The sequence below is a fragment of the Falco biarmicus genome, chromosome 7 (genome assembly GCF_023638135.1).
Source record: "Falco biarmicus isolate bFalBia1 chromosome 7, bFalBia1.pri, whole genome shotgun sequence".
Taxonomy (NCBI): domain Eukaryota; kingdom Metazoa; phylum Chordata; class Aves; order Falconiformes; family Falconidae; genus Falco; species Falco biarmicus.
The window spans coordinates 36,319,208-36,332,600 of NC_079294.1; the positions used below are offsets into that span (position 1 = coordinate 36,319,208).

The following is a 13,393-nucleotide window of genomic DNA, read 5'->3' on the forward strand; positions in this document are numbered from 1 at the left end:
TTGCTTTCCTAATGGAAAAAATAATGCCTCAAACACCAAATAAAGTAAATAATTTTTACACATAGAATGGAGGATAATATTTAATAGAGTCCTTCTCTGACTGATTATAGCTTGGAAAGAGAAAAAGTTACAAACACCTTCAAAAGTGATTCATTAAATGCTGGTGGCTGCATTGCTGCCTTCTATTGCCACACGCACAAATGTGATCACCCTCTATCAAAGACCAAATGGCCAAAGTGATGGCAGTACCCACTAGTTAAGCAACATCTGTCCCAGTTCCCCAGACGAGACACTGCTCACCGCAAACAGGACTGCTCATTACAGGACCTGTTCCTGTTTCCTTAGTGTACACACATGCTCTTCCAGCTTGGTTACCCCCCAAGATGGGGTCATACCCATGCAGCCCGCTAGGCCTGAGCTTGGGTGGTTCGTTATGAGAGGTGACTCACAGATCTAGGATCCTCCCCTTCTTGCTTCTTAATTGTCACCATGACAATGTCAACACTTAAGTCACCAGTACTGAACATATGCAAGATGTGGCCCAGTTTGTATCTCTTGCAGTTGTTAGCTACGCTGCTTTCAGATGCACTATTGTGTTTGGTTTGTGTTTCTTAGGTTTTCTTCACAGCCATGAAGCCGGAGAGAGGGGATGGGACTAAGACAGCCCTTGTGGCATAGAAAAAATAAGATAGCAACATAATGCCCAGTTCTTCAGATAACAGAACAAAACTGCTTGAAAGGCCAGCTCCAAGGCCACTGTTGAAATGGACTGATGTCATGCCAAGCAAGTGCGTGTTGCAATATCTCTCCGGCAACTCCCTCAAGAAAGAGGATGGTGCTTTGTCGCAGTAGCTGCGGTCATTTGTATACAGAAAACACAGTTACAGCAGAGTTAAACAGCTGGGAATATTCCTAATAACAGAAACATATAAACCTTTAATACTGAAACACCTTTAATATTATGATACACTCTTAGTGTGAATTTTGTCTAAGAGCAACTATTTCATATGCATGGTAATATTTTTAAGCAAAGCCTTCTGAATCCTTTTAAAAGATGTTTACAGTCATTAAAGAAATATCGCATTTTAAAGGTACATTTCTAATTACATACTGGCAGAACCTAAGCTGGAAACATTACCAGCACTATTTTGATAGCAAAAGCTGTGACAGTTTACACCAGCTAAGGTTACCTGCTGTCTGCTGATTATCGTGATCAAACATCATCACAAGAATATGGTCAGCAGAGACGATGTAGAAAACCGGGGTGAAAAAATCGGGAATGAGTTTATGAAATCTGTGAGTATACAGAACAGGACTGGGCTATTTCACTGCAAGACCTGAATGACTTCAAGGACTGAAGCAGTACAAACAGGATGAAATCCAGAACTGCCTAGCTCAGTTTTATGAAGCTGGCAGCAAAAAATGTCACTATAAACTGGGCACTTGCCAGCTGCACGTGGAGGAGAAAAATCTAGATGGTTCAGTCAAATTCAGGGTTAGCATGAGCTCCTAAAGAGAGGCAGCCATGGTAAACAAGTACAATTCAAAACCACACAGGGTATTTCCAGCAGTGAGGGTTGTGCCGGTCATACGTCACTGGAGTACTGTGTGAAATTTAGGTCATCCCTTTCAAGGGCAGACACAGCTGTGCTCCATATGGGGGAGATCCACAGCCACAGCCCTGTCACACGGCCCCCGAGCATGTGCCTGGGCTCCCATGTTTGTGTCTGGGAAATCCCATGCCATGCACTGCGTGAGCAGGAAATCCAGCCTGTGGGAAACGTGAACGACACAGATGGCCAGCGAGTGCACCATCCACCCCATGCCCTCCAGTTGCACTGGGCTCACCAATGTGGGTTGACTACGGTGTGTTGGCTGATACAACAGAAAGGCTCCAGAACTGCTGTATATAAACTTTTCGTTTGCCCTTTGGGTTTTAGGTAGGTCCCAGCTGTATTGCACAGCTCTGATCAGATAACACAGCACATGTAGGGTACACCCAGCGTGTCCCTGATATGCCATGCTCATTGCCCAGGTGTTCAGCTGTCAAGCTGCATCTGTGTTTGTCCTTGACTTCCAGACATCAACCAGACTGATGAGAATGATTGTGCTGAACCAGCGACCGTATGCTGTGCCAGGCAATGCTAATGCAAGGAAAAGGAGGAGAGGGTAGAGCCATCTCTTGTTCTCCAATTAATCTCTTCCTATACGATGCAGGAAAATGGACTTGACATGAAACAGGTGTCGAAGACTGCTTCTAGGAGGATCAGAGAAATGGAAAATCCATCTCACGAGAAGAGACTGTGAGCACATCTGAACAAACAGGTGCAGACCAATGTGAGCCTCAGTCGGCCTCGTACTGGCCCAGAATCCATATAGCCTGAATTAGCACGGTGCTAATGAAGTCTCCAGCAGAACTCGCCAGCTCAGGCTTAGCATTACACTGCCACAGCCCTATAGGCACCAGGAGAGGGCCAATTCGCATCCCAGCTCACTCAGATCATTAGTCGAGAGAGCCTGAATCTGCCTGTCCCCACCAGCGCTGACGTGCCCCACAAGAGTTCGGCTTATTAGCTCCAGTGGAGTGGTGCCTAAGGGGACAGCACTGCCCTTGATGATCTTAAAGGTTCTTTCCAACCTAAATGATCCTCTGATTCTTTAACACATAAAGGGGAGGCAGGAAAACTGTCTCAGCAAAGACATAATGTTGGCACACGAGCAAACCATAGATACATCTAGGCTGGAAATACGAATGATTCTAGCCATTACGGCAGCGAGATCCTGGAAGAGCTCTTGCAAGTAATGGAAGCTAAAAAGGTATCTACTTTTAAGGTGATGCTTGATGTCTCTGAACAGATCTCTGTAATGCAGAGGTGTCTGAAATACTCCTAGATGCCCTATAAGACCCCATCCTGAAAATCTCCGTTAGCTGTGAACTGCAAACCAAAATCCAATGGAAATCAGAAATTTAATTAAAAGCAGCACTCTGAGCCGGCTGCTGGCAGGCATTACGCTGGTAAAAAGTGACAGCTGCTTCATTGGCAGCGCAACATCGATGACTGTAAAAGAGGCCAAGGAACAGGCACAGGCCACCAATGCCTCGGGACCACCCCACTTTGAAGAAGGTATTTGTAAGAAAGGTTTCAGAGCCTTTTGTCTATGCTTTCATCAGCTAACTCCTACTTTAATTTATATTTTGCTGCTGTCTTCCTTTTTTTTTTTTTTTTTTTTTTTTGGCTCAGTGGGAGCATAATGCCAATTAAAATTAGTTAAGAAAGAAAATGTCAGTTTTTCCAAATACAACATAATTGTTCTTAAAAAAATGTTCCCTCGGTACCTAGTAAATCCAGGGTTTCTTTGCAATAAATAAATATGCATTTCAGAACTCCTTCCCCTTTCTACTAGTGGGCTTAGATCGCTTTGATCCATTTTATTCATGTATGTTTTCCCCACTTTATAGAAGTATGTAATTCCCATATAAAAAGGGGGTTATTAATACTTTTTTCTAAAAAAGCACCATTTTCTTGTTTCAAGAAATTCAGACTTGGTTTCAGGTAAGAACTGGTAGCAAGGGATTAGTACTCTTACAAAAACAATTTTATTAAAATGTCAGAAAAAAATGTATAGTTGGATCCCAGGAAGCGGGTTTGCACCTATGTTAATATTCAGAGATAACTGTGGCCCTTAATTTAAGTTTCACGCAGGGTGGTGGACCTCTCCAGCTATCCACAACGATTCACACACTGAGAAAAGTGAACTGGAACCCAAAATTTAGTATCTATTTTTAAAGCAATAATTTAATCTTTGGTTGTTTTTTTTCTGCCAGAGCTTCAGGTGGAAACGATGGCCCCTATGAAATGATGAGCTGTATCACATAGCTATGCTTGTCACAGTTTTTCCCTGTGAAGAGACTGTATTGCTTAGTCTAAGAATAACTTTAAAATTCACAGAAAGTAAGAACTGTTGAGCAGCTAAAAATAAAAAGTCATAGGAGGACGCGCTGTTAGGCATAAACATTGAGACCCTTCAAATGAACTTGAGCTGTTGAGCTAACCTAAACATTTTGGCCCAGATCCTGATCCCAGTGAATTAAAAATTATTTGTGGCAAGAACTAATGTTTCTCCTTTTATTTCTACTTCCCTGTTAATGACTATCAGATATAACATTGCAAGACTATTCTGTAAACAAAGTGCAAAACTAATCATTTTCAGAGGAGAGTTTTATTCACAGTAGGCTGTGTAGGAAAGGAATCAAGCCTAAGTAAGTAAGCAATGAAGGTAAATAATACACAGAGAAAGTAAAAAGATCATCAGAAAACGCCAGTTAAAAAAATACTGGATATATGATGAAAGCAAAACACACCGTTTACGAGGAAAATTCAACAATTGAGTAAAACGCTGAGTAATTTCATCTGAGCATTAAATTATTTGCAGTTTTCTGCATAAAAGGAAAAAATAGAACAGAAATTCAGGCTCTTGTTATGCCAAAGATCTTTTCTTCATCCAAAAGCAGAGAAGTTAGCAGGTTTACACAATTTTATGTCAATTACAATATTCCATATAAACAATGCATACTTGTCCAAACTAACTGACTTCCACTTCCAATTCTTTCTGGGCAAAGTTTGAGAAAGAAATACTGCATTGCAATATAAAATAAGCAAATTGCATCCATGCAGTTCAGATACATCAAAATCTTTCTATCTGGCTGCAGAGGCCTGTTATTAAGATGTGTCAAACCTGTCCAGAAATTTATTTCTACTATTGATAAACAAGCCATGCATTAAATTAGGAGATTAAGTTGTGCATTCCTTCCAGTTCTTATGTATGTTTGTCATTAATCCAAAACAACATTGCCAAACCCTGACCACAGAAATAGTAAAAATAAATACCAAAGGTCTGGGAAGAGAAATCCTGAGGTCACAAAGAGAAGGTAACTTCAAGGGAGTATCCTGGAAATTAAGACTTATAAATCATCATGGGCTGAAAGAGACAAATTTCAGCAATTGCATAATGCCATTTTACATGGCTAAAAATAATGAGTCGTGAGGCAAATGCCAGGAGAAAAAAAATCACTGGAAAACTTCATAAACATTTATATTCAAAGAAAAGACTTGAAGCAAGTGAGTTATTTGATGAGAGCCTAAGTGCACAGTGATGCACTTCTAGCTTCCTCTTTGGCATGCCGCTTGCTTTTTGAACGGGTCTGTCATGCATAAAGCGATCATTTACACAAAACCAGACCACGTTATGGATGTAATATACATTTTTGTGATGTTGGGGTTAAAAGGTCAGTAGATTAATCATCCCTGTTCTATATTCTAAAGTGGGTTGATACTCCTGCCTTTCTGGGTAAACTCCTCCATTCTTGATAAAATATTTGTTTCTCCACTCTACAGCTTATTCAAAACGGTTAAACCACTGCGGGGTAAAACCATTGTATTGTAGGAAATGAGGGTCACCCTGAAAAAGATTATCCTAGACATGATCCCTAAAGATTTTTCTTGAATAAATGGTTTTTTTAAATGCTATTTTTCCTGCCTTCCCATCCGAGTCTGTCACAGATTGACAATTCAAACATGTGTATCAGCTCAAGCCGGGCACACGCAATTGCCTGAAAACCTGAGAATTATTAAATGAAATTATTTTTAAATTCTTTATATTTTACTGCACTTGCTAGGGAAAGTGAGAAGATGGAAACCACACTCTGGGCCTTCAGCCGTCCTCCTGTCTGTTATCATGCCTCACGGCTTGGGCAACATCCTGATCACAAGGAAGTTGCTGGTAGTTCTGCCACTGCTTGCTCATGGCTTTCGCCACACAGACCTCAGGGCGCTGAGAAGCAGCCTGCAGCAAAGACTGGCAGTCTGCTGTGACACGTCCCCATGGCAAGGCTGCTCAAAGGAGCAGTGTTCCCTTTACCTCAACAAAGCCTGGACCCCGTCTGTCACCTCAAAAGTATCACCTTAATATTTTGAGAAAACACCCTTGCCGTGCTGCCATTTAAAAGATGAAAAACTGACCTTAGTTATCAGCCTGCTGTTCTTATCTCTCTAAACGGTGTTAATGTATTGAAATTTGATGTCATATGCTGAAACTTTGTTATAAAACTCTGCACATGGTGAATTTTGTTACCACATTCTTAGAGGAGATTTAGATTCAAGCAAATTGCATCTACCCATCCTCCTGTGCATCACACCTGAAACTGGTATGAAAAAAGACAATAGAAAAAGTATTTTTTCTTTCTGCCAAGGACTTCATCTGTATTCAGTGCGTATAAAGTTGCCACTTCAGTATAACTCTATGGGGTTCCACTTCTGGACTAGACTGTTGTCTTTGCTGCAGAACAAACTATTCAGATGACTATAATTATACCGTACTACCAGGGGGTCCAGCCTGAGCTCTTGAGCCAAGGCAGCTTTTGAGCAGTTTGCTCGATGGGTAGCAAAGATATGTTTGGCACGGGGGGGTTCTGGATAATCTGATTTCCTACTGCTGGAGGAAGCATGTTAGCAGCTGCTGCTGAAGATGACATTGCTGGCTCCCCCCAGAAGCCGGCTGTGCACCCCATTGGGCTACACTGCCCAGCAGGACCTTGTGACAGCCACTGTCATCTCCTGTACATCTCCTATGCTCTTCCACTACACAAAAGGGTAAGACTACGTACATTTTCCTTGCAGTGAAGCTTGTTCAGGAAATTTCTGCTCTTGACACATTCTCACTATGCAGTTCCACCTGGGGGCAGTTCGATAACATTGCTAAGGCAGTCTGAGGGGATGGTGCTGTTACCTACCCCTGCCTTGGCCACATGCTGTGGCCATTTCTCTTGTGCATTCTCTGCATCACATGTGATCACCTCTTTTTTTGCCATGAGCCAGTTTAGGGAACTAACCTGTCAGGAAATAATTCATTTTTCTAAAGCCGAGCTTTTCTGCCTCCTTTGTCCCCGAACCAGGTCACTGCAGGACACGGTGCAAGCAGAAGTGAGGAAGGATTAATGGGGTGGGAAGTTGCACTGTTTGGCATTCATCAAGTCGAACCATAAGCTGTGCTATTACACACTATTTTAGTGGTCCTACAGTAAACCCTGTCAGCAAAATCATCTGAGTTTAGAACCAGAGTTCTTTAATTGAGAACCTTTTGGTTATCTGGTTTCTACCACAGACTGACAGGCTGCTAGCACAACAGGGGCACTAGCGAGCAGCAGTGTGGAGGCAGGTGCAGAAACCCACTAACGCGTCAGGGGAACTGTACACTTGGTCACGCTGCAAAGCATTGGTAGGTGGCTCACAGACTCAAGAAAACGTTGTTTTCTGCTTACTCAGGCTGAGACCTGAGTGTGCAGTAACAGACCTGTTGTGGCATCAGTCCTCCCTCCAAATTAAACAATTCCTTCCTAGTTCAACCCTGAGTCAGCAAGAAGTGTGGGAGGGGGGAAATGTCAAAAAGCCTCAGTGCAGGGAACCTTTTTTTCATATACAGCGTACTTATCATGTATTCAAAGGTAAGAACGCCCGGGTGGCTATGAGAGTCAAAGTCCGTGGCTCTGCTAGTGATTTTGTAGACCAATCTGCGGCATGGCACTTTTTTTCTTTCAGTTCTCAAACCTACTCAAAACATTAGCTAGGTGCTTGACTTTGCATGGTTTTTTTCTGATTCATATATATATTTTAAAAAAGAAACAAACCACAAACAGGAGGGAGGAAAAGAAAAACAGGTATCACCTAAAAGTGGTGAAAGATTAAGAGGGATGTAGGTCCAGAGACAGCCAGACCCATGCACAGACTCCAGCTTACAGTAACTTTTTTCCAGAGGTGTCACTAAGAGCAAACAACTGCAAATGGAGTTTATCCACCTCCAGTTTCAGCAATACAACATTTACCCACTTCTAACAGATACCAGACAGGTGAGTAATTTACCACTGCACTACTGCACTTCTCTGTAGTCACTGGGTAGCCACGCACACGGGGAGAAATTGTCCAGCTCTTATTTCAGGGACAGATCCAAACTTCAGCTAAGTCTTTTTTGTTTCCCTGACATAAAGCTCTGTTCTAACACATCAATGGCACGTAGCTTAGATGACACGAGAGGTGGAACTATTCCAAAACACATTTAGTTTCCTGTCAGAAAGTATTGCATGCCTTTGCGCAGAAAATTATAAAATAGAATACAAATATGTAAATATACCATTTCAACACATCCTCTACATCAAAGCAGACCTGATGGCTTGAATTTCAGCTTTTTGAGGTTTTGTTTTTGTAAGTTGCTGAATTTATTTTCTAGCTCCTGCTTATGAAAAGAACTTTAAAAGTTACAAATTACATTTATCAAATGAAGAAAAACTACAAATATAAAGTTCTCAAAAAAAGGAAATAACATGAATCCTGTATGTGCACACATGTGGGGACACATACACACACAAACATATATATTTAAGTTAAGTTAGTGACTGCTGAGCTACAGACCACATGCAGAAGAGTAAAAAGCACCCATAACCAGATGCGCCACTGAAAATCGCATAGTTTAGGATATATTCTATGAAAACCTCAGTGCACAGGAAGACATAAGTTCCCACGCTGTTAGTAGCAGCAATATGGATTCCTAGAAAGACCAACTACCTCCACAGATCTAAAAATAATCCAAGATCTGGCTGGGAGGTATGGCCCCTGTGAAGTAGAGAGAGGGTTTACCGGAGTGAAAACACACGGCTTTGAAAACGGTCCAGCATAACGCAGAAGTGAGAACAGCAGTGACATGTCACTTCAAACCTCCTGAGAACCAAAGGGCTGCAGAAGGAATTCCACCCTTTCCCACGGAGTTTTGTCTAAATACACAAGCCCTGTACGTCAACTGAACGCATCGGTGCGTGGCTTGTAGAGCTGTGTAGAGCCACCGTTTCGCTAGGAAACAGCACGTCTCAGGTTCTACTTGAATTTTCCTGTGGCAGGGAAGTGTAGCAGTGGGCCACTGGAGCAAAATGCTTTGGTTCTTTGCTCTGTCCACAGCTGAACAGGACACCCCAACTCACAAGTTTCCTTCAAACTATAAAAATAAAGCAAAAGGAATGGAGAAAAAGTAATTTCCAAAGTCCCTATCCATCTACAAATACGCTTTATAAGACCAAATACTTTTTTTACCTCTGAATATCTCTCGCTGATCTAGTAGAGCAAAGTTTGTTGATATTCAGGGTTGCAAACCCATCTGTTTACTCAGGCTTTTGTCTGTCAGCATAGTTTGAAGAGGTCGCTTTGAGAGATCAATTTTTTTTCCGGGGGGTTTCTTCAGAGCTACCACAATTTGTTATTGCGTCTGTTTAGAGGCTTTAATTTGTGGTTTTCAAGATTGCATAACTGCACAGAGAGGTGGTGAGAGGCCCACATGAAGAGTTCAAAATAAGTTTGACAATATAGTAAATATCTACTCAGTAATTTTCCCTGGACTGAGCACCATGGAATGCCAAAAAAGTTATTAATCAGGCTAGTGTATGAATGTGGCTTTATGAGGACTGGAGCATATATTTCCATTCAGATGCTAAAATGCTTAAATCCCTTCACTTGCTGTTGATACCAACTAAAGATGAGGGTGGGGGCTGCAAACCAGGTGCCTGATTAGATTGCTCTAAAGCAGCCTATTTGGAACCAGATAAAGGAAAAAAAAAATAGGATATTTTAATGTTGCCTTTTATTCAGAGTTCTCGTAGTAAGTTACATAAAAATGAAGCCGCCTAGACTCCCATGAGGAGGCTCAGCATTAATTTTTCCATTTTGCAGATGTTAGACGGGAAGGACAGAGATGCACAGAGTCACATTTGGAGAAGTGTGGGCAGCACCCAGGGAGAGTCGCAGGTCCGCAGGGTCCCTGGGAATCTGCAGCCAGAGCCCTGGTGTTGGCCAGGGGCAGGAACGGGGCACTCAGGGGCCATATGCACATCGAACGCATGGGTCGCGCGTCCCCAGCGCCAGCGTGGCAGGTACCTGGGCGAGTGGCAGCTGTAGCAGCGGCTCAGGGATGCACAAGTTGCATTTGCATAGCAGAGGGCAGCGCTCAGGATTTTGGACACTATCCCTTCCTGAGGCAGCTGGTGAGGAAGCAAGGTGCGGCCCCGCATCGGTGGGGTGGCAAGGCTGGGAGCGTAGCTGGCGTGTTGTGCCCAGGGCTGCGTCCACAGGCCGAATCTGATTTAAGCTCCGTAGCCCAGGGCCAGGTCCCCATCCAGGTCAGCGAGAGGGAACGTCGAGGCCATAAACGCCTCCTGCCCGGGGGAAGGCCAAAGACGGCTGGCCTGAGCTGTGCCCTGTGCTGCCAGCACGGTGCTACCGACACAAACGGCGCCCTGCCAGGTCCCAGCACGTGTCCCCGATGGGACAGCTCGGCCACCTGCCTGCGGGCCCTGCCGGGCCAACCCCCGGGAGGGGGGCGCAGGTATACCCCCGGCACCGGCACACGGCCGCTCCTGCCGCCCCCCGCGCTGGCGCTGCCGTGACGGAGGGCCCGCCGCGCGCGCCGCGGGGCACCTCCCTGCCGAACTGGCCACCGGCCGGGCCGAGCGGCCCCGGCGCGGGACGTGGTGACCCTCCCCTGGGGCGCAGGGCCCGGCCCGGCCCGGACGGCGTCGAGCGCGCCCGCAGGCCGCCTCCGCCGCACGGCCCGGCCCCGCCTTCACGCCCCGGCGCGGCCCCCCGCCGCGGCCCCGGGGCTCCCCGCGGTGACCCTCGCTCCCTCGGGGAGGCCGGCGACCCCCGCGGCCCGGGGCCGCCCGCCGGCGGGGTGCCGCCTCTTCCGGCTCGGGGGCCGGGCAAAGGCGGCGGGGCGCGGACCCCGCTGGGCCGGGGGGGGCGGCAGGGCCCCGCGGCTCCCCGCCGCCGCCGCGGCTTCTCGGGCAACAGCTACCCCTAGCGGCCGGAGCGCCGCCCCGCGCCCCTCCTCCGCCGCGGGGCAGCGCCCGCCGGCCCGCGCCCACCTGGCACCCCCCCGGGGCCGGGGCCCGCCGGGGCCCGCTGGGGCCCGGGTCCGCCCGCGGCGAGGCGAAGGGCGCCCGCAGGCCGGTCAGCGAGCCGCCTGCCGCCCCGCCGCCGCGGCGGGGAGGATGCGGGCGCGGCACGTCCGCGGGTTCGAGCCCCGGGCGCCCCCCCGGCGCCGAGGCGTGTGGCGGGGCGGAGGCCGTGCCCAGGGGCGCCGGAGCTGGCGGGGCGGGGAGGGGACGGAGGCGCGGGGAGGGACGCGGCACGAGCGGCCCGTCCCTGTCACCTGCAGGCACCGCCGCTGGGACGGCCCCGGCCCCCGCTCCCGCCGCGGCCCCGCGCTCGCACAGCCCGTGCGGGGCCGGGCCAGGCCGGGCCGCGCCTGTTGCATTGTCCTTGGCGGGGCTGTTTGTGAGCGCCTGCCGCTATCTGCGGCCGGGGACCCCGGCGGTGCCCTGTCTCGGACTCTCTGCCTGCGCCTGATAGCGGCGGCTCCCTGCTTGGTTGCACGTCCCTCGCAGCTCCCGCCGGGGCTCTCTCCCCTTTTGTCTGTGTATTTTTAGGTCATTAGAGTGGAGGGGTAGGTAATCCCCAGGCTCAAGTTCCAGAGGGGCGGGTTCTGGCCGGAGGTGGAGTCACTTTTCATTTAAATCCCTGACTATAAAATGGGCTTAAAGAGAAGCGGGATCTCAGCTGTGCTGCACAGACCCCGGCAAGCAGGGTGCGTGGGGGACCCCCGGCAGCCAGCGCCCTGCAGCACAAGCCGCTGCGATGCTCCACTCCCTTGGCGTTCACACCTTGCAGCTGCTCACCCAGGCGGCCGCCTGCATCCTCCTCTTCCCCCGCTTCCTGCTCACCGCCGTGATGCTCTGGCTCCTGGATTTTCTGTGCATTAGGAAGAAGATGCTGACGATGCCCACGGCGGAGGAGGCGGCCAGCGCCAGCGAGGGGCCGCCCCCCGACGACCCCCCGGTCTGCGTGTCCGACTCCAACCGCATGTTCACGCTGGAATCGCTGAAAGCCGTGTGGCACGGGCAGAAGCTGGACTTCTTCAAGTCGGCGCACGTGGGCTCCTTAGCCCCCAACCCCGAGGTGATCCAGCTGGACGGGCAGAAGAAGCTCCGCATCCTGGACTTCGCCCGCGGCAAGAGACCCCTCATCCTCAACTTCGGCAGCTGCACCTGACCCCCGTTCATGGCCCGCCTGAGGTCCTTCCAGCGCCTGGCCGCGCACTTCGTGGACATTGCTGACTTCCTGCTGGTGTACATCGAAGAAGCACACCCCTCCGACGGCTGGGTCAGCTCGGACGCAGCCTACAACATCCCCAAGCACCAGTGCCTCCAGGACAGGCTGCGGGCAGCTCAGCTGATGCGGGAAGGGGCGCCCGATTGCCCCCTGGCCGTGGACACCATGGACAATGCTTCCAGCGCCGCCTACGGTGCCTACTTCGAGAGGCTCTACATCATCCAGGAGGAGAAGGTGATGTACCAGGGAGGCAGAGGACCAGAGGGCTACAAGATCTCGGAGCTGAGGAGCTGGCTAGACCAGTACAAAACCCGGCTCCAGAGCCCCAGCACGGTGGTCATCCAAGTGTAAAAAGGACCTGGCAAGAAGTGCAGGGGTGGAGAGGCGAGGGGAGGGCGGGAGGGGAGGTGGGGAGGGAGAAGGCGCTGCGAGGCGGATGGCAGGAGCTGTCTTTCCCCGGGGACACTCGAAGGAGGCTGCTGTGCGAGCTTTCGAGCAAGATGTGCCATAGTCCTTTCTCTATTCAAATCATGTTGATTTGCCAGCCACGCTCTGTCAATACTGTATTTCCATGTGCGTTTTGTAAATAACTTTTTTTTTTTTTTGGAGAAGCGTTTACTATTTTTTAAGGAGACTCTCTTCCTACGGGATCTGTTCCCAGCTGCGTGTGTGCGCGGGTGTGTGTCTGAAAAGTTGTGTACAAGTGCTCCGTGCTGCCTAGCAAGTGCTAAGTGGGATTTCTAGTATTTCTTTGTGATGACCGATTTTGAAATGGGTTTCTCTAATGCCAGGAAATCGCGTCTGATGTTGTCAAGTACTAGAACTGCCAATAGCCAGAGCTGTACGGAATGTCCTATTTATGTGGGGGGGGTTTTGTAAGACGTTTGTTCACCTTTTTTTTTTTTTAAATGAATTTTTTTAAATAATAAAGGTTGAGTAAATACACGTCTAACCTTGACTGCCTCCCTCTACTTTCAGACAGCAGTTCCCTTTTGCCTGCCTCGCCATACCCTCCCGGCAGCCGAGGAGGGGAAGGGGAAGCGGCAGAGGATGCGCTGCTGGGGCCTCGGGGGCGGCGAGCAGCTGCCGCGCCCGGCGACGGGCTCTCGCTCGGCTGCGGCAGGAGAGGGAGAAGGGAGGAGGGGGGGCACTGGGCACCCCCAGGGGGAAATGCAAACCTCCGGGGCTCC

The 13,393-nt window shown here is 48.7% G+C and overlaps 1 protein-coding gene across 1 annotated transcript; it reads left to right on the plus strand.

Moving 5' to 3' along the window:
• The first annotated feature begins 11,096 nt into the window (after positions 1 to 11,096).
• Positions 11,097 to 12,586, plus strand: DIO3 (iodothyronine deiodinase 3). The gene has a single exon (XM_056346757.1). The coding sequence runs from the start codon at positions 11,730 to 11,732 to the stop codon at positions 12,552 to 12,554; it is 825 nt and encodes a 274-aa protein (XP_056202732.1). The 5' UTR covers positions 11,097 to 11,729; the 3' UTR covers positions 12,555 to 12,586.
• The last annotated feature ends 807 nt before the right edge of the window (positions 12,587 to 13,393 follow it).